General features: G+C 43.5%; 1 protein-coding gene across 1 annotated transcript in view; it reads left to right on the forward strand.

The window, feature by feature from the left end:
- Positions 1–22,264, forward strand: part of MAP3K5 (mitogen-activated protein kinase kinase kinase 5) — a 153,032-nt gene that overhangs the window by 33,053 nt on the left and 97,715 nt on the right. Inside the window, exons 2-3 of the mRNA XM_026649798.2 lie at positions 15,312–15,451; positions 21,302–21,325. Of these exons, the coding sequence (XP_026505583.1) occupies positions 15,312–15,451; positions 21,302–21,325 (164 nt within the window). The remainder of the gene's footprint in view (positions 1–15,311; positions 15,452–21,301; positions 21,326–22,264) is intronic.

Raw genomic sequence — 22,264 nt, forward strand, 5'->3', positions numbered from 1 at the left:
CTTTTGACATGGAAAACGATTTAGTTTCCTCTCCTCAGCTGTTTTAACAGGTAGGTTTCTGTTCCATATAAAAGTGTCATCATTATCGCCTTGAACACTGACATCTTAGTTGTCACACACATATCCTGCTGTCCAAACAGAGGCCTTTGAAGACACTGAAATGCCATTGATGCAGGACTGATCTCTTGTGTGATTCTTCAGATATAGAATCCCCTGCTGTCAATCAGCTACTCAGATAGATACAACTATTCACCTGTTCAGTTATTGGACTAGATAAATGTATTATTTTCTTGCCCTTCCTTCCTGTTCCCACCTATTTTTGGTCACACTTACTTGTTGCATCTTTTTAAACTGACTGTAAACTCTTCAGGTGAGGGACTGTGTCTATTTCTATGTTTGTACAATGCCTAGGACAATGAAGCCCTGATCCCAATTGGGGACCCTATGCAATATCAGAATGTAAACAACAATAGGTTATGGAATGTTTGTGCCAACTCTTGCTATGATCATCAACATACCGTTAGCTGATACATATAAGTTTAACAATGTACTGTGCTTTCCCCACAATTCTGTTCTGTCATACTAAGTATACTGCAAAACGGAAGTCAGCTTTGGCACTAGCTAATGGAGAACTTGTCAAAGGCAAGATACATTTGTTCTATGTCCTAGTAGTAGTACAGGTACCTTCATGGGCAACTGGTTTAGAATGTTCTATCCAAAAGAGAGATAAGAAAAGTACAGAACAAAACAACGACTAAGGAACTGTTGTAAGCTGGTGGGTTGGATTTTAATGCCATGTAGAGAGTTTTGTACAATGTAAAACCATACTATAAATATAGCTAGTTTAAATGCATATTTTCGAAGCACACATTCTGGGTAAGAGATGAGATAAGAGTTGCTTCCCAGAAGGAGGGTATGTGTGTCTCCTTTTTGTATTGTACTGCTTTGTCTTTGAACAATAAATTTGGCTACATTCAGTTATTTGGTCTCTTGAATATTTTTAAGAACAAACTGCAAGTGCAGTCTAACAATTGGCTACACCTTTTTGTTAGTAATACCAATGTATCTCAATATGCTTGGAAACATGAAACATGACTTTTTCAGGTTATTGTGCATATTAAGGAAGTAGGGTGTTTTTTAAAGGATGTTTTAACAGTGTAATGTCCACTATGGGTGGCTAAAATAATAAGAAACATTAGAAGTTTGATTTCTTTGTAGCACCATAAATGTGTATTTTTCACACAAGTAGAAGACTATGGCCAACATTTTTAAAATTCAGAGCTTAAGTCCATATTCAGGCACCTACATAAGTGGTCTGATTTTCAACGTGCTGAGCACTGAACAGTTCCTGTTGGAGTCAAAATCAGGTAACTTATTTAGGTGCCTAAATATGGATTTAAACACTTAACTTCAGACACCTGATTTGTTGGGGGTGGGGGCAGTGTTTTTTGGTTTTTTTTAAATCTTGGCCTGTGTCAGGGGTGGGGAAACTTTTTGGGCCGAGGGCCACATCTGGGTGGGGAAATTGTATGCAGGGCCGGGGCAGGGGGTTGGGGTGCAGGAGGGAGTGTGGGGTGTGGGAGTGGGTGCGTTGTGCAGGAAGGGGCTCAGGGCAAGGGACTGGGGCAGAGGAGGGGTGCAGGTGTATGAGGGGGCTCAGGGAAGCGGACTGGGGTGCAGGAGGGGTGCGGCCTGCAGGAGGGGGCGGGGGGCGGGGGGGCGGGGTGCAGGCAGGATTCGGGCTCAGGCCCAGCGCCACTTACCTAAAGCGGCTCCAGGGTGGCAGCGGTGTGCACCGGGGTCAGGGAAGGCTCCCTGCCTGCCCTGGCCCCGGCCCCGTGCCGCTCCAGGAAGCGCTGCAGCCCCTGGGGGAGGGGGGACCGGGGGGCTCCATGTGCGAGGCCCTTGCCGCGCCTCCAGGTACATCCCCCGAAGCTCCCATTGGCCGCGTTTCCCTGTTCCCGGCCAATGGGAGCTGCGGTGGGCGGTGCCTGGAGGCAAGGGCAATGCACGGAGCCCTCTGCCCCCCCGCCCGGGGGCTGCAGGGAAGTGGTGCCGGCCACTTCTGAGAGCAGCGTGGGGCCCGTGGCACCACAGGTGGCAATCCCATGGGCTGTAGTTTGCCCACCCCATGCCTATGTCCTTGCTCTGAAGAGCTCATCCACTAAACTAAGATATGACATCCACAGGACATGAACAAGCACTCTCCAGTTAGAAGGAGAGTTTATATCCCAGAGATGTATGCATTTCTGTGCTGGGTGAAATGATTCCTTTATATATTGGGTCAAATGTGGTCTTCAGCCACTACCAGAGTTAGAAGCAATCAGAGTCACATTACCTGAGTTGGAGCTCCTGGAGAAGCAGTGCTATTCAGATGCAGTCCCTTACTGAGCTCATGGACAGCTGTTATGCTTACACTGTGCTTAGGAATGCATTTGTGTAGAAGATACCTTGCAACTTCTCTCCCACTACTGTGCACGCACACAAGTTTGGGGGAAATGTTGCTCATGGTTTTGTAAAGCACTTAGAAAGCATTTGGGGTTAAAGGCAGGATGTGATGTAAAATGATACTGGTATGTATAATAAATATTTTGCAAGCGGCTTTTCAAGTTTCCATGTTGCTTTTCTTCTGGATACTATAGACCCTAATTTACTGATCTCTCCACTTAGTGCTTGCCAATTTTCATATTTGTAGTTCATGGAGTTTCTTCAACTGTAATCTTCAGGGCATTTTTGTATAGGTTGATTATTTCACACAGGAAAATAGCTCTTCAAAAAAAGACAAAAAACCTAATCAGTTCTCCAAATCTGTAATGTGCTGGGTTTGGTTACTTTGTTCCTGTCGCCGTCTAATAGTGACAATTTTGATAGTTAATCTTTGTAACTGCTTTTAATGCACTCATCCAGTGTTGCTTTTAATTTGGATGAATGAAAGCTTTGTAAATATCTGCTTAAGGGATGTATTTCTATTCCAGCAGCACTAGAGGGAATGAGCCAGCAACAAAACCAACGTTTCTATTTTAGAAGGAATTGTTTTTTTGGCTAATGTAAATAATTTTCTCATAAGTATCATGATAGAATCACTGCCAGACACATGCAGATATGGAGATGTTGAAGTAGACATAGGCCACTTTAATTTCCTCCACCCCCAGAAGATTTCTCAATAACAAATTTCATTGCACGTTGAAACCTCTGAAGTTATAAAACCTAAAATGAGGGGCATAGTTGGGCACCCAAACAAATATTGTCACGTGTCCTCCTCCTTACTGTAGATATCTTTATATCTAATGAGCTTGATGTCATTTTATTTAATCCCTGAACAAAGAGACCTACATAAGAAAAAAGAAAAAAACCCACTCTTACTTTGTATAAAAGCAAAGTGTTCTTCTGGTATTCCATTAGTTTCCACTGCTGACTTTTCTCTTGTCCTAGCTGAGTAATTAGAGCGTGGTGAATGAAAGACAACAGTCATGTGTTTAGCACAAGATAAATTCAGAAAATAATCTGGGCACATAGATGTATTCATTGCAGATTTATTTTTAATTTCACTATTGAAGTAGACTGCTTATAGCCAAAAGATGTGTGTATGTATAATAGAATATAACATGTTACCCTGCAGCATTTGTTTAGTAACTTGGACGGGTTCTTCCTTGTACTATTGTATTTAAAAGAATGAGTGGGAGATGAACTTTGGTCACTTTGCATTTAATTATTCACTTTCTCAGCAGTTAGAGGTACTGATTATAGCCAAAGGCAAACAGCACTACACACAGTAATGGGAGTTCACCCTTCCTAATGAACTATTTTATCATACATAAAAAATTTGCAATCTTTTAGAGCTTTAGATATGTAATTCAGGTGTACACCTCATTAGGGTCCAACCTTTGTACGCTTTTCTAGAGAGAACTTCACTGATTTTAATAGGAATTTTACCCAAGGAGGCTATGCAGGATTAGTACCTAAACCTTCCAATATTATGGGATCAAATATCCTCATCCTTCAGAAATTGCTGAAATGTGCATTTGCAGAGAATACAGTTAAAGGCCCCCCTTGAACCGTATCAGTAAATCTTAAGGGTATGTTAAAGGGAGCAGGAATAAACATAATTGCCCTTCTCTTGTCCTCAGTGAAAGAAGTTACTGGAGTGGGAAATGAAGCTGACTGCTTTGTGCTCTGTAACAGGCACTCTGCAGTCTCCTCTAAGTAGCCCTCCTTTTTCTGTCTGACTTTCTGTAACATGTAGGAATAGCAAAATACGGGAGGCAATAGCCCTTTTTTAAATGCTCTAATCCCAAGTGAATGGGTCCGTCCCTAGGGCTCTGTTCAAAGATAGCAGAGAACAGTCTGCAAAACTTTACTGACATCTTGGACTTGAGCCAGTTGATGACCAGATGTCCCAGTCCTTGGCTAATCTCCTAGAATACCTGGGATTGTAGGCTCCACTTCCCTGGAAGTAGGGGAGTCCCACTGAGCCAATGTGCCATGGTTTTCTCTTAGTCCTGAGGTAGACCATTCTGAGGCAGGCAAGGTGAGACTCTGACTAAGAACTAGGCAGAGGGCTTCTGCAGGAGCTGAGGGCTGCCAGTGCCCCCTGCTTTTGGTACACCACTGCGTACCATTTGTCTCACTGATCTGACACAGTACACTGACCTTGCAGCATTTCTCAGGCAGGGAGGGCCAAGCAGATTGCCTGTGATTCCAGCACATTGATGCTAGTTTCCCAGGGCAACCGGAGCCAGGTGCCCTGCACTGCCTGTGTAAATAGCAACATTCTGTACTTGCTCTTTGAGTGCTGGTCCCTAAGTGTATTCCACTGTGGGTGTCCATGTGCTCCATGTGCCCAGAGTCAGAGAATTCTTACAAGCAATGTCCATTGGTCCACACACGCACCCTTGCCCTCTTTGTGCTTCCAACCGAGGGCATAAAGGGCTGCCTTTCTAGTTCTTAATGCTGCATGGCCTGGGTTAGAACTTCCAGCATCAGGAGCTGCTACTTATTCATTATTCTTTGATTTGTAAATGTTTCAAAGATTGCCTGTAGTGTATCTTGTAAATAGTTTTAATGGCTTTTAGTAAGTTTTTTAGAAAAGTTTTTGTGGTTAAATATCAGAGGGGTAGCCGTGTTAGTCTGAATCTGTAAAAAGCAACAGAGGGTCCTGTGGCACCTTTGAGACTAACAGAAGTATTGGGAGCATAAGCTTTCGTGGGTAAGAACCTCACTTCTTCAGATGCAATTTGCATTTCTGTTAGTCTCAAAGGTGCCACAGGACCCTCTGTGGTTAAATAGATTCCCTGCCCCAAGGGAACTGCCGCACCGCAATGCTCAGTAAGAGATAATGGACTATTCTGAGAACTGGGCTTCAAAAACTATTTCCTGTCCATGCTCCTCACTCAGTGACAACCATCAACGCTACCTGTACTGTCTCAGGGGAGTGCATCTTGTGGCTAGGTGCAATATCTGCTGCTTTCACCCTGCTGGAGCTCCGGATCAAAAGTGACTCATGGAGAAGGCCATGAGACCGCAGTTGGATCCAAGCTAAGGGACCCTCCTGTACATTGGTTTGATTTGACATGGAGTGCACCTCCCACCATTAGGTTTGACTCTGATACGAGGGAATCCATATCCACAGACCCTCTGTCGGGATCTCCCTAGAGGAGATCTAGGATCCAGGACCCAAAACACACACTCTTGGATATCCTGCAACCTACCAGATCCAGTTGAATAGCACTTCTACTATTGTGGAACCTACTAGAGCATACACCTAGCCACATGAACCCCACTCTCAACTCCTATCTCACTAGTTGTTCAAGCTGCCGCAGAGAGATCTAGACAGCAACATCTTAAGTCCACTCATTCTGCCAAGGAGGCTAGACAGCTAAACTTGATGTGAAGACCTTTCTTCCCACCTACTAGCCTTCAGTTTAGAACTATCAACTGCTGTTGGCTAAGTATGACTACCTGAACTATTCCAAGTTCACAGACTTTATAGACAAATTACCACAGCAAGACAGAGCACAATTCCAGGCTCTTATTGACAAAGGTACGCTGGTGGCCAGAACCATACTTCAATAAGAGGTTGATGTGGTGGACACATCATCAAGATAAATGGCAATAGCCATTGTGATACACCGTGAGTCATGGATACATGCTTCAGGATTTCCCAGGGAGGTCCAGAACACCATGGAGGACTTGTTCTTTGATGAAGCCCATCTTTTCAATGAAAAGAAAGATGAGTCCTTACACCCTCTAAAGGACACTAGGGCCACCCCACACTCCCTAGGACGATATATACCTGCTCTGACGAGGAAATCTCACAGGCAGCCCTACAAACCTAGTCTGGTGACTCACAGTTTTATCATCAGCTAACTTATAGTCCACTTTGTAAGAGACAAAGGGTGCAAAATCTCATTTCCCTTCACCTCCTGTGTCAACAATGCCATCTCAACCTCATTCCCTAGCTAAAAGATATTTTTGACAGGAGTTCAAGAGCTGAAAACCACCAGTGATGTCACCACTGTTTGATTCCCACATATTCTTTGGGGCTCATCTAGCACTCTTTTTTTGGCAACTGGAGTGTAATAACAATGGACAAGTAGGTATTTGACATTCTCCATTTCGGCTCTGCAGTTGAGTTTACTTCCCTACCCTCTCCAAAACCCCAATCCCTGTCCCTCTTCAGGGACCATTTTCATGAGGAGATTCTCTGACGGGAAGTGGAATCTCTCCTGCAGCAAGGAGCAATAGAACTGGTACCTCTTCAACACCAGGGAAAAGGCTTTTACTCAATGTAGTTCCTAATACCCAAAAAGAAAGGCGTTTGGAGACCCATTCTCAAGCTCCGCAAACTCAACCACTTTATTCACAAGCTGAAATTTCACACTGTCTCACTGGCATCAATAGTTCCATCCCTGGAAAAGGACATTTGGTTTACAGCTCTTGATATCCAGGATCGGTATTTTCATTTGGACATTCACCGCACCCTCAGGTGGTTTCTCAGATTCATGGTGGACCCCAACCACTTTCAATACAGGGTGCTCCCATTTGACCTTACAACTGACCTCAGGATCTTTACCAAAGTCATCCTGATAGTAGCAGCTCATTTCAGATGAAGCAGCTTCACCATCTTCCCTTATCTCAATGACTTCACTTATCTCAACTTCTCATTGCCAGGACACATCAACAAGCCTACATGTTGCCCTCATTAATGCTTCAGCTCCTATCCTCTTTAGGAGTCAGTGTGAACTTAGAAGTCTATCCTCAGTCCGACACAAACTATAGTCTTCACAGGAGCGACCTTGGCCTCAGTCACAGCAAGAGCTTATCTATCGGGGGACAGGTTTTACTCCAGGAACAACCTGATAGACCAGGTTATGTGCAACTCTGGTGCACCAATCATGACTCGTGTTTTTCTCCTGGGGTACATGACTTCATGCCCTTATGTTATCCCCTTCACCAGATGCCACCTTCATTGCCTATGGTTGTGGCTCCAAATAGAGTATGCACCAAACAAACACAGCATGAATACCATGGTAACAATTCCCACCAGGGTATTGTCATCACTAATGTGGTGGAAAGATCCCTATCGACTATGTGAGGGTGTTCCCTTCCTATCCTCACCAGACAAGATAATTACAGAGGCCTCCTTCTTAGGCTATGGGCCCACATGGACAGCCATACGGCACAGAGCACTTGGATGCCTTGAAGAGACCAGGATGCGCATGAATCTTCTGGAACTTTGGGCAGTCCAAGAGGCTTGCAGAGCCTTTCGGTCATTCATCCAATTTCACCATGTCCTCATAATGTCAAACTACATGACAACCATCTTTTACATCAACAAACAGGGAGGGATGAGATCCACCCCCTGTGGGTAGAAGCAGAAACCCTATGGAATTGGTATATCAGGAATCTAATTACCCTGTCTGCAGCTTACCTTCCAGGAACTTGTACTGTGTTGGCAGACACCCTCAACAGACGTTTTGCTATTGATCACGAGTGGGAATTGACAATTCAGAAGTGAACAGTATTTTTGCTCAATGAGGAACCATCATCTGGGATCTGTTTGCCGGGATCCCAAACAAACAGGAAATGCAATATATACTGTTCCAGAGGATCCCTAGGCAATGCTGTCCTTTCTTGGTCAGGTTATCTTAGCTATGCCTTTCCTACCTTGGGTCTTACGGGAAATTCAAGAGGGCAAGGCAAAAGTCATCCTCATCACCCCCAATTGGCCCAGATAATTTTGGTTCCCAGATCTACTACCAATCACCATTCAGTCCTTTCTCAATCTCTTGACCCAGGAGAGTGGCAGGATCAAGCATCTCAAGCCTAAAGCACTTCATCTCAGGATTTGGTTTTTGGAAGGGTGTCAAGCCTAAAATGTTTCTGCTTTGAAGCCTTACAAACCATTCTTAATATCGGAAAAGATTCTACCAGGAAATGTGACTTTGCCAAGTTTAAGTGTTTCTTCATCTGGGCATAGCAGAAACACACATTTCCAGAGTCAACAGATATTCCCCTCATTTTTGAATATTTTCTCTCTCTCAAAACAACTGGTGTCTCCCTCAGTTCTGTATGAGTCCACCTGGAAGTAATGTGTGTGTGTGTGTGTGTGTGTGTCCTCTGCAATCAGATGGTTATTCAGTTTTCACTCCCCTGCTGACTTGCAGATCCTTGAAAGGCCTAATCAGAACCTTTTTGCCAGTAAGGAAACCAACTTCTCACAGGGACTTGAACCTTGTACTTTTGGCACTCACTAAGCCCCTTTCAAACCACTAGCTACATGTTCTGTGTCTCACCTGTTAATGAAAGTTGAATTCCTTTTGGCCATCACCTCAGCCAGAAGGGTAGGTGAACTTGGAGCCCTAGTGGCAGATATGCCATACACCATAGTCCATAAGGACAAAGTCTTGTTATGACTATATCCAAAATTCACCCCTAAGGTAGTTTCAGAATTTCACATAAACCAGGCAATTGACTTCTGTGTTGTTGTTTTTTTCTGAAACCCCATGCATCTGAGGAGGAGAGGAGACTTCATTCTCTTGTCCAATCAGAAAATCACCTAGACTGTTGCTTGCCACTGCAGAACGAGTCTGAGCTTGAGCTGTATCCTCCTAGAAGATCTTTAAATGGATCTCCGGCTGTATCCTACACGGCTACCAGTTGTCACAACTTCCTTCCCTTCATGGGGTAAGGACGCACTCTACAGTGGCACAAGTGGCCTCAGTGGCATTGCTTCAAGAAGTGCCCCTGCTTGACATTTTGCAGGGCAGCTACGTAGAGTTTGAGCCACACGTTTTCAAGACGTTATGCTCTGGTCGGAGACTCCTTTTCTGATGCATCCTTTGGTTCTTCAAACAGCTTTGCCATCTGTATCCTCCTTCCCTCCTCCTACTTGAGTACTGCGTGTTAGTCACCCACAGTAGAATGCACATAGGGACCAGCACTCTAAGAAGAGGAGAAAGTTACTTACCTTTATAGTAACTGGAGGTTCTTGGAGATGTGTGGTCCCTATCTATATTTCACTACCTGCCCTCCTTCCCCTCTGCTTCAGTTCATACCTCGATTTGCAGAAGAGAAGGAATTGGAGAGATGGTCAGTCTGCTCTGCTCTTTACACCCTCTTTTAGAAGCACAAGAAGAGCAAGGGCACATATACAGACCAGCAGACACTGCTTGCAAGAATTCTTTGATTCCAGGCTCATGGAGCACAAGTGCACCCGCAATGGAATACAGATAGAGACTGCACGTCTTGAAGAACCTCGAGTTACTATTAGGTAAATAACTTTCTCTTCTGAAGGTACAATTATTCAGTTGATAGTATTTATAGTGTAGACATTTTTTGCCCAGTAACACTGATAGTCTTGTCCCCCCACTTCATCTCTTTTGACTGGTGCCTGTTTTTACTTTGCTAACTAGCAAACAATAATATTTAGCTTTTGCATGGCACTTTTACCTGTTGATCTGAAAATGCTTTACAAAAGAAGATCGTATCATTTCTGGTTTTTAAGAAGGTTACCCTTTATCAGTGACCTGTAGCCAGATCAATTTTTTTTTATCCAGAGAATGAAATTCAGCCTTTTGAACAAAGCCCCACTGGTCTGGCTTTGTGCGAGGGATAGCATTTGCCCTTTTTCCCCACAGCCAGTTGGCAGACTGTGGGGTTGCAGTGCACATCCTCCACTGCACTTTCTTCACCCCCACATGTTACCCACGCCTGTCCCCAAACTCAATCTGTTCACTAGCCTATTTGGGGCCAGAGCAGATTCTCTCCTTTTGCAGTACACAGGATGTGCAGAAACCTCCTGAGTGGTTTGCCAGCCATGGCACCAACAAGAGCACAGGAGTGATTATTCCCCTCTATTCGGCACTGGTGAGGCCACATCTGGAGTATTGCGTCCAGTTTTGGGCCCCCCAATACGGAAAGGATGTGGACAAATTGGAGAGAGTCCAGCAGAAGGCAACGAAAATGATTAGGGGCCTGGGGCACATGACTTACGAGGAGAGGCTGAGGGAACTGGGATTGTTTAGTCTGCAGAAGAGAAGAGTGAGGGGGGATTTGATAGCAGCCTTCAACTACTTGAAGGGGGGTTCCAGCGAGGATGGAGCTAGGCTGTTCTCCGTGGTGGGAGCTAGGCTGTTCTCAGTGGTGGCAGATGACAGGACAAGGAGTAATGGTCTCAAGTTGCAGTGGGGGAGGTCTAGGTTGGATATTAGGAAAATCTATTTCACTAGGAGGGTGGTGAAGCACTGGAATGGGTTACCTAGGGAGGTGGTGGAATTTTTAAGGCCCGGCTTGACAAAGCCATGGCTGGGATGATTTAGTTGGGGTTGGTCCTGCTTTGAGCAGGGGGTTGGGCTAGATGATCTCCTGAGGTCCCTTCCAACCCTGATATTCTATGATTCTATAAGGCTTAGATGTTGAGAAGACTTTGTCTTCTGTTCATAGCACAGGTGAATTTCACCCGTATATTATGGTTTCTCTCCCCTTAAAGGGGAAGTGCGAATATTTTGATATATGGACTGAAAGGCGGTTTTACTTCACTGCAGATCTGTAAACATTACAGTAACCTTTGCTGAAATGCTGCTTTATAACTTGTAAAGCAATACTTTCCAGTCAATGGAAGACAGATAAACAGGTCCCCTACTGCAACAGTACATTAAAGGGATTAATTTCTTCTTTTGATGGCAGTGATAGAATACCACGGTTACAGAGCTATGTCAAATGAGGTTCTGGCATTTTATATACTCATGACCAATATAATTTGTAGGCTAGATCAAATCCTGGTCCAACTAAATTTTTGTCATAGGTTCGATAGAATCAGATTTGGCTCTTCAAGTATTAGTCTCGCTTTTTAAAATCCCCGTTCACACACTACAGAAATGAGAAGGTCTTTATAACGAATTTAGAAATTGAACATTAGATTCACCCCCAATCCCTTCCTGGTTTGAGGAATTTGCTCTGTTGATGTCTGTGGAAGAAGATAGACAAGACAGGGTATGTCCCTGCTATTAGACGATTGTTCCTTATCCCATTGGACGCAGATCTGGTCCCAGCGTCCAGCGATCCACCTATTTGTGAGCTCTTGGCAAGATTATTGCAGTTTATATCTAGGAATGAAGCCTGAAAAATCCACTACAAAATACAGCAGTCTGGCTGCTTAGCAACACAAACTGCTGTGAATGCATCCCCTTGTTCTGCACTCCATGTGCTAACTCCTTATTGAATTCAAAGTAAAGTTCAAGGTTTCTATCCTGATATCCAGGAGTTCCAACTACTGGACTAGGTCCATCTACTAGAGAGATCTCCATTCCCTTCTTAACCAAGACCTCCTGTGACAGCTACACTGCAGAAGCCTGTAAAATGGGAGACAGAACTTCCGGGAAGCTGGATTTAGAATACGGACATACTGTACTCCTGCAAGAGATGGGATTGACCATAGGCCTCACATTATTCCTAACTAAATCCATAGGTCATTTCTTTGGCCTAGCTTTCTCCCAATAATTTCTCCACACACACAACACATACATTCTCTCTCTCGTACACACAGACATAATCCAAGCCTATAAACCTATAACCTAATCCAAACCTACACCTATAAACTAATCAAGCTATTTCTCCTACAGGCTAGTCAGGAAGAAAGCGAGTGAGATGGTTGTTTTTATTTTTAAATACTTGGGAGCCACTCTTATACTGTGGTGATGAGAGCCATGTAAGTCCATAGATATAGATAAGAGAGGATGCTGCCAGACATTTTGTGAAATTTACACTCCCACCCACACCTATACCTGCACCTCCTTCTAATGGCCCAGCTTTCTCTGTGTTTATGTATTAGCCTAATTTGAGAGTGTCAGGAAGAAGACACTGAGCGGGAGTGCACTTGGTCATGTGACACCAAGAGTGAGGTAGCAGCGTGGGGGCAGTGCAAGGAAAAAGCTTTAGATCCCCTGCAGCAAAACATTGCCAAAGGTTGGGGCTTTTCTCTGTTCCTTGCTCGAAGGGCTGCAGGAAATGGATTCTCTCCTGAGGGAGGTTTGTTGATGCTAGAAGATAATCATACTCTCAGATGGCAGAGATAACGTGCTCATAAAATGCTATCTATTTTGCTCATAAACTGCTGCTATGCAAAATGATAAGCAAGGTGAGTTTAATCTCTAATGGGCTGAGTTCTTATAGACTGTGTTTTCCCATGATAGTGAGAACATGAGATTTAAGCAGTGCTCGCAAAGGATGATCTCAAATATCTTCCATATTTTTTGTCTGGTTTCAGCCTGCGTGCTTTGAAATTATTTTTGTTTCTTCTTATTTTATATTATTTCTGTTACTCTTTTTTTCCATAAGAGTTTCAAAACCATCTTGTAAAATTCAAGAGTTAAACATAATGGAAAGTTGCTCAAATTCCCCTCTTAGCACCATGACAAGAAAAGTATACCATAGCTTAAAATTGCTCAAGATAAACTCACGTTGTCACAGTTCAGAGCAACTCTACCTGTATTTCCTCTCCGTGGTCCATCGAGGACACCCACTTTTAGGCTTCTGGCTCCCAGTCATCACCTCTCGTGCGTGGAGATGCATGTCTCACCCTCCTTACCAGGTTTTTTTCCCATGCTGCACAGTTCCACTGCAAGCCAGACAGCCTACCGGTCAGCAGCTATGCTTTGCTTACTCTCCAGAGGTTATACACAGCGTAATTGCCCGCAGTTATAAGGTACACACAGCTCTTTCTAAGCAACCTCTTGTATTCTTTAGGTGAAAGCATCACAGAGAAAACATATTAAAAACAATAAAAGAAACTACATGCATGCTGAAAAGCTTACCAGAGTTCACCCCCAACTCCAGCAGGGGCTCTGATAGGAGTTAATCCTTCAAACCCATCCATGTGTTTTTCTGTGATGACAAGTTCACCGCCTCAGCTCAGAACTAGCACAAAGACTGCTCAGATCAGCCTATTTCTTTATAAGCCTTTGATTTCCTCCACCCTTCGGGAACAGCTAATCATCAGACAGTGGTTCTCTCCTCAGGGCATAGCTTCAAAAGGTTGGGTTTTTTTTGAATAACCAATGTAGGCACTTTGTATTCACCTTCCCCGTGATATTTCCCAGGAATTCCATTTGACGTTTTGTTCCAAAAGGTCATTCTTGTCTGACACATTGTTCAGTATAGTCCTTTGATCATCCTGGCCCAGAATAATACATAACCTTTGCATTGAATACAATAGATTCCAAAGATCCTTAACTTAGTGCAATAAAGTTTTTCAAGGGTATTGCAAGAAATTGTCATACACTCGCAAACATGAGTAACAATAGTTAAAAAAATACTTTAAAAGGAGAACTTGCTGCAGTGTAACTTTTTTTTTTTTTTAAAGAAGCATAATCACACAGAGATAAAGTACAGTGGCATTATCATACTACTTATTCGGCTCTTGTTACACTTTCCCCTCTCTCTCCTGCTCTCTTCTTCCCACCCCCCCTTCCCATTTAATGTTATGGTACATATTTGTGTGTGCAAGAGAGGGAGAGAGCGAGATGTAATATTTGGGTATTACATTTCTGTTCTTCTTTGCTGTAATAGACTATAATTGAAAGAAAATGTAAATGGATAGAGAATTGCTTTCAGTCCCATTCACTCAAAGAAAACAAAACATTTGAAGCTTCTAAAAGAGAACCTCTCTCAGGTAATCATGGAGGTTGAAAGGAAAGCAGATGCTTTATAACAACCAATAGTTTACATAACCCATTTGACTCGTTCTTTTTTTCTTTAAAATCCATATATTTTGGCTGACTCGAGGAGGAAGTGAGGTGGGTGCAAGAGACAGATAGTGTGTGCGTGAGAAGCAGAGATGAGTCAGTTCTCTTAATGTAGTACATTTTTTGACTCCACAAGGGTATTGCAGGAGAAGAGAGCTACTTGATTTAATAAACATCCTCATAAATGTGAGCTGCAATTAATGAATTTTGTAGTTGATTTTTGTTTGGTCATGGCATTGCTATAAGTTTGGAAAAGTGAAGCTGGGGATGCATCAGCTTAGGCACTTAATTTATTTGTGTGCGCTTGATTTGGGTGTACAGGTGCCTGGAAGGACTGTGGCCCCATTCTACAAGCACTTACACATGTGCTTTACTTTGTTCATATGAGCAGAGTTCTGCATGCACAGACCTGTTGGCTGGGTCAAGGTCTATGTTTACATTGTAATTTGTGTTGGGGTACCTAGGGATTTGGGATTCCTCTCTCTTCTTATATAAATCAAAATAAATATATATCACTTTGTCTCTCTTGTCTTTTACTTTCTTCTGCACTGAATTTTAAAGGTAGATTGTTCTGTAGAATTTCAAATGCAGAGATTGTGGGTTTATCTTTTATCATGCAACGAGACGGATACAGTGCAATTTTTTTTGTACATCTTTCCCAGAGTAAATACATTTTGAGTATTTTAATGTACAAGTTAAAATATCATTAGTTTTTTCCACAATCACAAATCATGTATAGGATAGGCAAATAGATCCTGTGCTTGTGCAAGGCTCAAAATGAGCTTTTCCATTATCTCCTGTTCAGTGACATTCTATCCTTTTCTAGTTAGTGAAATGAAGTTCTGCTTTCTTTAAAAAAAAAAAAATGCTGTAAAGAGAAACCACTTCCTGCTGGTTATGTACTGAAAATTCAGCTGTGATAACTAAAAAGGGGGAAACCCTCCTGTTCTTTATTTCCGTCTTTAAAATGCAGACTCTGTCAAACAACAACTGGTGGAGGAGAAGAGCTTAGGTACTCCCCTTTCGGAACTGTATGACTTAAGGTTATTCTGTTATTGCTTTTTGCAGATATTGCAGTGGTGGAGATGAGTGACGCTTTCCGTCAGCCTTCCTTATTCTACCACCTGGGAGTCAGAGAGAGCTTCAGTATGGCCAACAACATTATCCTCTACTGTGATACAAATGCAGACTCTCTGCAGTCGTTGAAGGTAACACAAGAAAATGTTTAACACTTGCATATCTCTAAACATAGACTCAGATTACTAATGATAATGCAGAGACCATTCAAGGGTTCTGAAAAGAGCTACACGAATGATTAGAAGTTTGGAAAACTTGTTTGGAAAACAGTGACATGCTGAAGAAACTCAGTCTGTTTAGTTTATCCAAGAAAAAATTAGGAGGTGACTTGATCATGGTCTGCAAGTACCTACATGGGGAAGAGATTTCTAATAGTCCGTTACTCTTTAATCTAGTAGAAAAATGCATAACGATATCCAAAAATTGGAAGCTAAAGCTAGACGAATTCAGACTAAAAATAAAGAGCAGATTTTTAACAGTAAGGGTAATTAACCAATGGAGCAATTTTATCTAGTAATGTGGTAGATTCTCCATCACTTGGAGTCATTAAATCAACTTGGGATGTCCTTTTTAAAAGAGATGCTCTAGATTAGCGGGTTGATGCAGGGATTACTGGGTGAGGTTCTAAGGCCTGTATTTTGCAGGAAGTCAGACTGGATGATCACAGTGGTCCCTTCTGGTCTTAAAGTCTATGAACCTATGAAGCACATCCTGATTTCCATATTATATCTTGCCAAATGCAGAGTGCAACCGCGTGCACTTGCCTGGTAGATTAAGGAAAACAGCCAATTAAAAAAGTAAAATATCCTTGAGAGTGCAGTGAGTGCGTCCACTCTGTATTAGGAAGTCTGGAAACAACATGACAGCTGCCGCCACACAAGTTCTTATAAATGTAAAGATGCAATGTACAGAAAATAAAGGCATTACTACCATTACTTCACACGATACGTCACTGATAAGCCTGATGCAGAGCTGTTTGGGCAGAGAGTGAATCTCTAAAAATTTCCCAAAGTCTAATTTAAAAATGGAAATTTAGATTAGTACCTGTCTTTGCAGGCTTGCAGAAGCCTCGGACCCAAATCAGAGGTCCTTAGGAAGGGGGTGTAAATTAAACCTTGGTAAGCAGGCCTATGAAAGTCTAAGATGGGGCAATTTGCATGCTGCTGAGCCAGATGAAAAAGTAAATCACAACAGTACAGATTTACCTCTGGACTTGGTCCCTGTGACCAAAGGAAGGTTCCTTCCAATGGCCCTTGTTAAGAAAGGAAACTTCCAGGCCATGCACAGTCATTGGAGACCTCTTAGTGCATGTCATATTAACTAGAATTGAGACTTGTAGTGGAAAACCATCGTGTGGTGGACTGACATACTGAAGTCTGATTGGATATAATGTTTGAAGCTTGTAGCACTGGACATTATTACTTGCTATTTGTTACTCTTTCATGTCAAGGACTAATAGTTTTCGCTATGTGATGGGAGACCCACTGCTCCCATCCTCTTTGCTTTGCACAAACGGCTCAGAGACCGCCTCTCATGTAGATATTGTGCATTATTTACAGTATTTTGCTCCAGCACCTTTTAACTACTAGTGCAGTCACACTATTTACCATGTCCTCTAGTTTTACTACCCCTTCTCCCAGAACATCATGCCATTAAAACTTCTGCAGAAATGATCTTACATTAGAATTTTGTTAATATATATTTTTGCTGGCTCCTTAGCCACTGTTGATTTCTGCATATGTATAGAAGATATAGTTGGAATAATACTGCCTCTGATGAATCTTCACTGCAACCAGAGTTCTGGAACTACACCAATGTCTCATATCCAACCAGTGCAGAACTCCACTGTAAACTTGGACGAGGCTACCCAACCCTCTCACACAGGTCATGTCTAACTGCCTCACAGTTTGGACAACAGGGGTGTGAATAGCAGTGCACACCCAAGTGCTCTGCTGTAACTTCCCTGTCTGAACACTGCAGGCATGAACTAAAAGGTTCCTAGCTCTCATTAAAGAGGACTGTGTTAACACAAACTAGGAACCTTGAAGTGTGTACCCACAGTGCCCTTATGGGGAGAGTTACAGCGCAGCATTTTGGTGCACGCTGCTGTTCACATCACCATTGTTTGAACTGTGGGACAGTGTCGACGTGCCCTTGGATTTGTGAATAAAACTAGCATTTTGAACTTTCTTCTTGTGTTAATCCACTGGACAGCACATCCCTCTTTAAGCTAATTTCTAGCCTGCTTTATTACTAAACATAAGAGCTACCTTATTGGTATACTTTCTGTTTGAGCATAGTGTTCTTCTGATTGTCAAAATCACTGTTAAAACTACCCAGAAAATGACTTAGTCACTGAGAAGTTAGTGTTTATAACCAGTCACTTACTATTTTTGTGGCTACCAGAAAGTTTCATAAATACCCATTTTAATTACAAGTTTTATTTAAATTAAAATATAATTCTCAGTTTATAAATAGTGAGAAATATTTGTCTACTATGCAAGTTTCAGAGTACACTGCTGAGGAAGGCTCTGCTTAGGAGCAGCCTCTTTCATGTAAGTTTCTTTCTTGCTTTCTCTTTTCAACACAAGAGTGTATTGGTCTGTGCCCTCAAAATAAAAAATCTAATGACAAAATAGCTATTTGAATTCAATTTTATTACTCCTTTTACTATGGCCTCATTGTCCACTGTACTGCATAAGTAATCATAAGGATGGGAATTTCGAAAGCATTGCAAGGAGTCAGATGCCGAACTATTGACTCTCTGTGGGAATTGGACACTTTTGAAAACTCCACCCTTCATAGTTTTAAGGGCCTGATCCCACAATCCTCCATGTGCAGGACTCTTATTAAAATCAGCAGGAGCTCAGCATGCATAAGGCTTATAGGACTAGACCACAGGTGTCCAAATTCCTCCCTCAATGGGCCTGATCCAAAGCCCATTATAATTAATGGAAAGATTCCCCTTAATAGGAGTTAGCAAGAGTACAACAAATCTCTTAGCTATTTTAGATCAGGTTCTGTTATGGTTCCTCTCTCAGAATCTTTGCATTGACTTCAGTAGGCTCTGGTTTAGGCCCTTACACAGTTACAAAACCTCCTGCTAATCGATAACCTCAGTGGCGGAACTAATGATGGTGGGAGTCTTTAGGTGTATGTTTGGTGCATTTCAAGCCAATAGGTATAAATGAAGGTGCCACCACCAATGGCCCATTGCCCTCCCCCCAGCTCCACCACTGCTCCAAACCTGGCTTTGCTACTGGGTAACCTATTGAAGTTCTATAACAATACTTAATGATTAATGATTTACTCTAGGTTTATTTGTACTGCTAGGGCTTCTCTACATAGTGCATTAGTGGGGTGTAAATTCTAGTGCGCACTAGTGTGTTGCACACTAAATGGCCCATGTGATCCCTGCTGGCATGCACTAAATCTCCCTAGTGCGTGTTATTATAGCGCCGTTTCAAACAGTACTATGTTAACACGCACTAGTGAGATTTCAGTGAATGCCAGCAGGGTCCACATGGGTCAGTTAGCCTGTGACACACTAGTGTGCACTAGAATTTACATCCCTCTGGTGTGGACTAATGCATTCTGTAGACAAGCCCTTATGTTTCTTAAGTTGGCTAGATAGGTCTTGTTACTGCTTTTTATTTATTTATTTTTAAAAACAAAAAGCAGGGCTTCCTGTGGTGTGCAGGAGAAATCCTGTTCACAATGGAAAGCCCCACTCCCTAGCTACTTTGGTTCCTGGTCTGGAAAACAGCTGTGGAAGTGTGTATGTGGCTCAGGAGGGATTCCTATGCAATAAGATGCGCCCCCCCCCCCTTGCATTTTCACCAATCAGCTGTTAGAAGAGCGGTGATGTATGAGCACATGGTTTTGTGTAATTATGGTTTTCTTGCCTCTTTTTCCCCATATTTTTAAATTTGGGATTTTTTAAATTTAAATTTTGGGTATGGGAGAAGGAATTCAGTACCATTTTAAAAATAATTTCCCAGATGTTGGGAAAGCAGCCTGCAACTTGCAGCTCAAACAAGCATCAACAAAAAACAGTAAATAAAATCCTGCTGTAGGGCAGGTGGGGATAAACTGACAAGTTGACAGCTGTAAAGTAGTGGACTATATGTGCAGATACAGTCCATCCCTGACTTCAGACCCCACTGGAAGTAACTGCCTGAGGCGAATCCCTACAGCACTAAACATGGCTGCTGTATAGTTGTTTTATATGTGCAGCCTGAGAAGTAAAGACCATTGGTTTGACATCCCCTCCATTTTTAGTGTGGAGATGAATAAGCTCAGTGCTACCCAGTGAAGCATGTGTGGACTGCTACACTGAATAGCCATTTGCTAATTCTGCTTCCTCTGGAATCGATAACAAAATTCCTATAGAAGCAGGATCAGGGTTCAAACATGGTTTTGCAAGCAGACTATCAATGGGGTGTGCAGGAAGAAGCCTTGAATATGTAACCCATAGTGGGTTACTGTGTCAAAACCATGTCTGCTCCAGGGTCAATATTTTAAAAATACTATAAAACGTCAAATTTACCCTGGGAATTTTTCACACACCCCTTGCCTGAGACATATTAGTACAAATTAAATTTCAAACCACTCAAGTAGTAAGTGGTCGGACTGGCTCTCAGTTATTCACGCTACTAGTGCAGATTGGGAATATTGTAAAAATATTTAAACTACCATTTACGCTAGTTTTACAGTCTCTTTTACAGACGGTGTAGAAATGATACCTGTTGAGTATAAATGTCTCACAAATTAGCATGGCATTCATCCTTAGGGCAGGGACAAGGACAACTAGTGTGCACTTTGATGAAGAAAATGTAAGCTAAATCCACAGTTCCAGTGATCTGTTAATATCTAAATCAGGGGTGGGCAAACTTTTTGACCCAAGGGCCACATCGGGGTTGCACAACTGTATGGAGGGCCAGGTAGGGAAGGCTGTGCCTCCCCAAACAGCCTGGCCCCCGCCCCCTCCCACTTCCCGCCTCAGAACCTCCAACCCATCCAACCCCCCTGCTCCTTGTCCCCTGACCACCCCCTCCTGAGACCCCGCCCCCTATCTAACCCCCTGCTCCCTGTCCCCTGACTGCCCCAACCCCTATCCAGACCCCCGCCCCCTGACAGGCCCCACGGGACTCCCACCCCCTATCCAAATGCCCTCCGCTCCTCGTCGGGGTTGCACAACTGTATGGAGGGCCAGGTAGGGAAGGCTGTGCCTCCCCAAACAGCCTGGCCCTCGCCCCCTCCCACTTCCCGCCTCAGAACCTCCAACCCATCCAACCCCCCTGCTCCTCGTCCCCTGACCACCCCATCCCGGGACCCCCTGCCCCTAACAGCCCCCCGGGATCCCACCCCCTTATCCAACCCTCCTGCTCCCTGTCCCCTGACTGCCCTCCCGACCCCTATCCACATCCCCGCCCCCAGGACTCCCACTCCCAACCCTCCCTATTCCCCATCCCCTGACCGCCCCCCCAGAACCTCCGCCCCATCCAACTGCCCCTTCCTCCCTGACTGCCCCCCAGGACCCCCCGCTCCCCGCCCCCTTACCATCAGCAGGAGCTCGCAGCCGCGACACCCGGCCAGAGCCAGCTGCGCTCCCCATGCTGCCCAGCGGGAGCGGCGGCGGGCCAGAGCGCAGCCCGCGTGGCGGCATGGCTGCGGGGGAGGGGGGACAGCGGGGGAGGGGCCGGGGACTAGGCTCCCCGGCTGGGAGCTCAGGGGCCGGGCAGGATGGTCCCACGGGCTGGATGTGGCCCACGGGCCGTAGTTTGCCCACGTCTGATCTAAATACTTAATGTCTCTGCAGAGCTGATGCTTATTATTTACAGCAATTTGACAGAATGAAAATATAACACCTACCCTCCAGGTCTTCTGTAAATGTTTATCGGTGCCCAACAGTATTAAACACATAAATCTTCTAAAGGTTGTTCAAGTTCTGTTTTTAATATTCATTTTTATTTTTACAGGAAATTATTTGCCAGAAGAATAATGTAAGTAGGAGGTTTTTTTTAATTTTAATTAAATTTGGATTTCTGTCCCACTTAATATTATTTATACTGTCCCGTTTCCTGCCTGGATCATTTAATATTATCCTACTGTGGTTCCCATTATAGTTATTTTACATATCTGTTGAACTACAATTCCGAATGTTTGCACTCCCAGCAGCAAACTGTATACATCATTTCATAAACCTGTTGCTAGGTAGCATGCTCACCCCCTTACCTTTTCTCTACCCTTCAATAGTGTTTTCCTCTCCGTCCCTCCTATTTTTCTTTCACACACACCCCTTTTCTTTGCCACCATGTTTTTGTTCTCTCTTCTCTGTCTTTTCCCCCTAATTTCTTCTTCCTATCTTCTAGTTTTCTTCCCCAGAACTGGTTTAAACACATGCAGTGTTGTCCTCCTGCTTGTAAAAACTGTATGCAGTATGTACACGGTACCGCAAGCATCGGGGGTGTGTGTGTGTGTGTGTGTGTGTGTGTCTGTCTCTCTCTCTCTCTCTTTCTTTGTCATACATGCATACTCAAACTTACCCAACTCCCATCCACTTGCTCTGCATATTCCTGTGCAGAGGCTGGGACTTCCACTCCCTCTTTTCACAGGAAAGATGTGATACAATTACAGAGCATCTTGCACTGACTGTTGGCTCTTGCTGGCTCCCTGCAACAGCAGTTGATCTGGATCTGCTGCTGCAGAGTAAAAGATTGTCCTCTGCTGCTGTGCATACATCAGCACAGACCTAACAGACATGGGTTGACCAGGTCTCATCAAACTAATGTTACTCAGTACAAAGCTCTGAGCAGACTTACTTGCCAGGTGGCATTGGCAGGTGAATAATACATGTGGTAGGTGGACAACCGTTAGTACGGGCAACAAGATAAAATGATCATATGCTAATTTTACAATACTAAATTCATTATGCAGTATGT

The sequence above is a fragment of the Terrapene carolina genome, unplaced genomic scaffold (assembly GCF_002925995.2).
Source record: "Terrapene carolina triunguis isolate 2854851 unplaced genomic scaffold, T_m_triunguis-2.0 Scaffold85, whole genome shotgun sequence".
NCBI classification, from domain to species: Eukaryota; Metazoa; Chordata; order Testudines; family Emydidae; genus Terrapene; species Terrapene triunguis.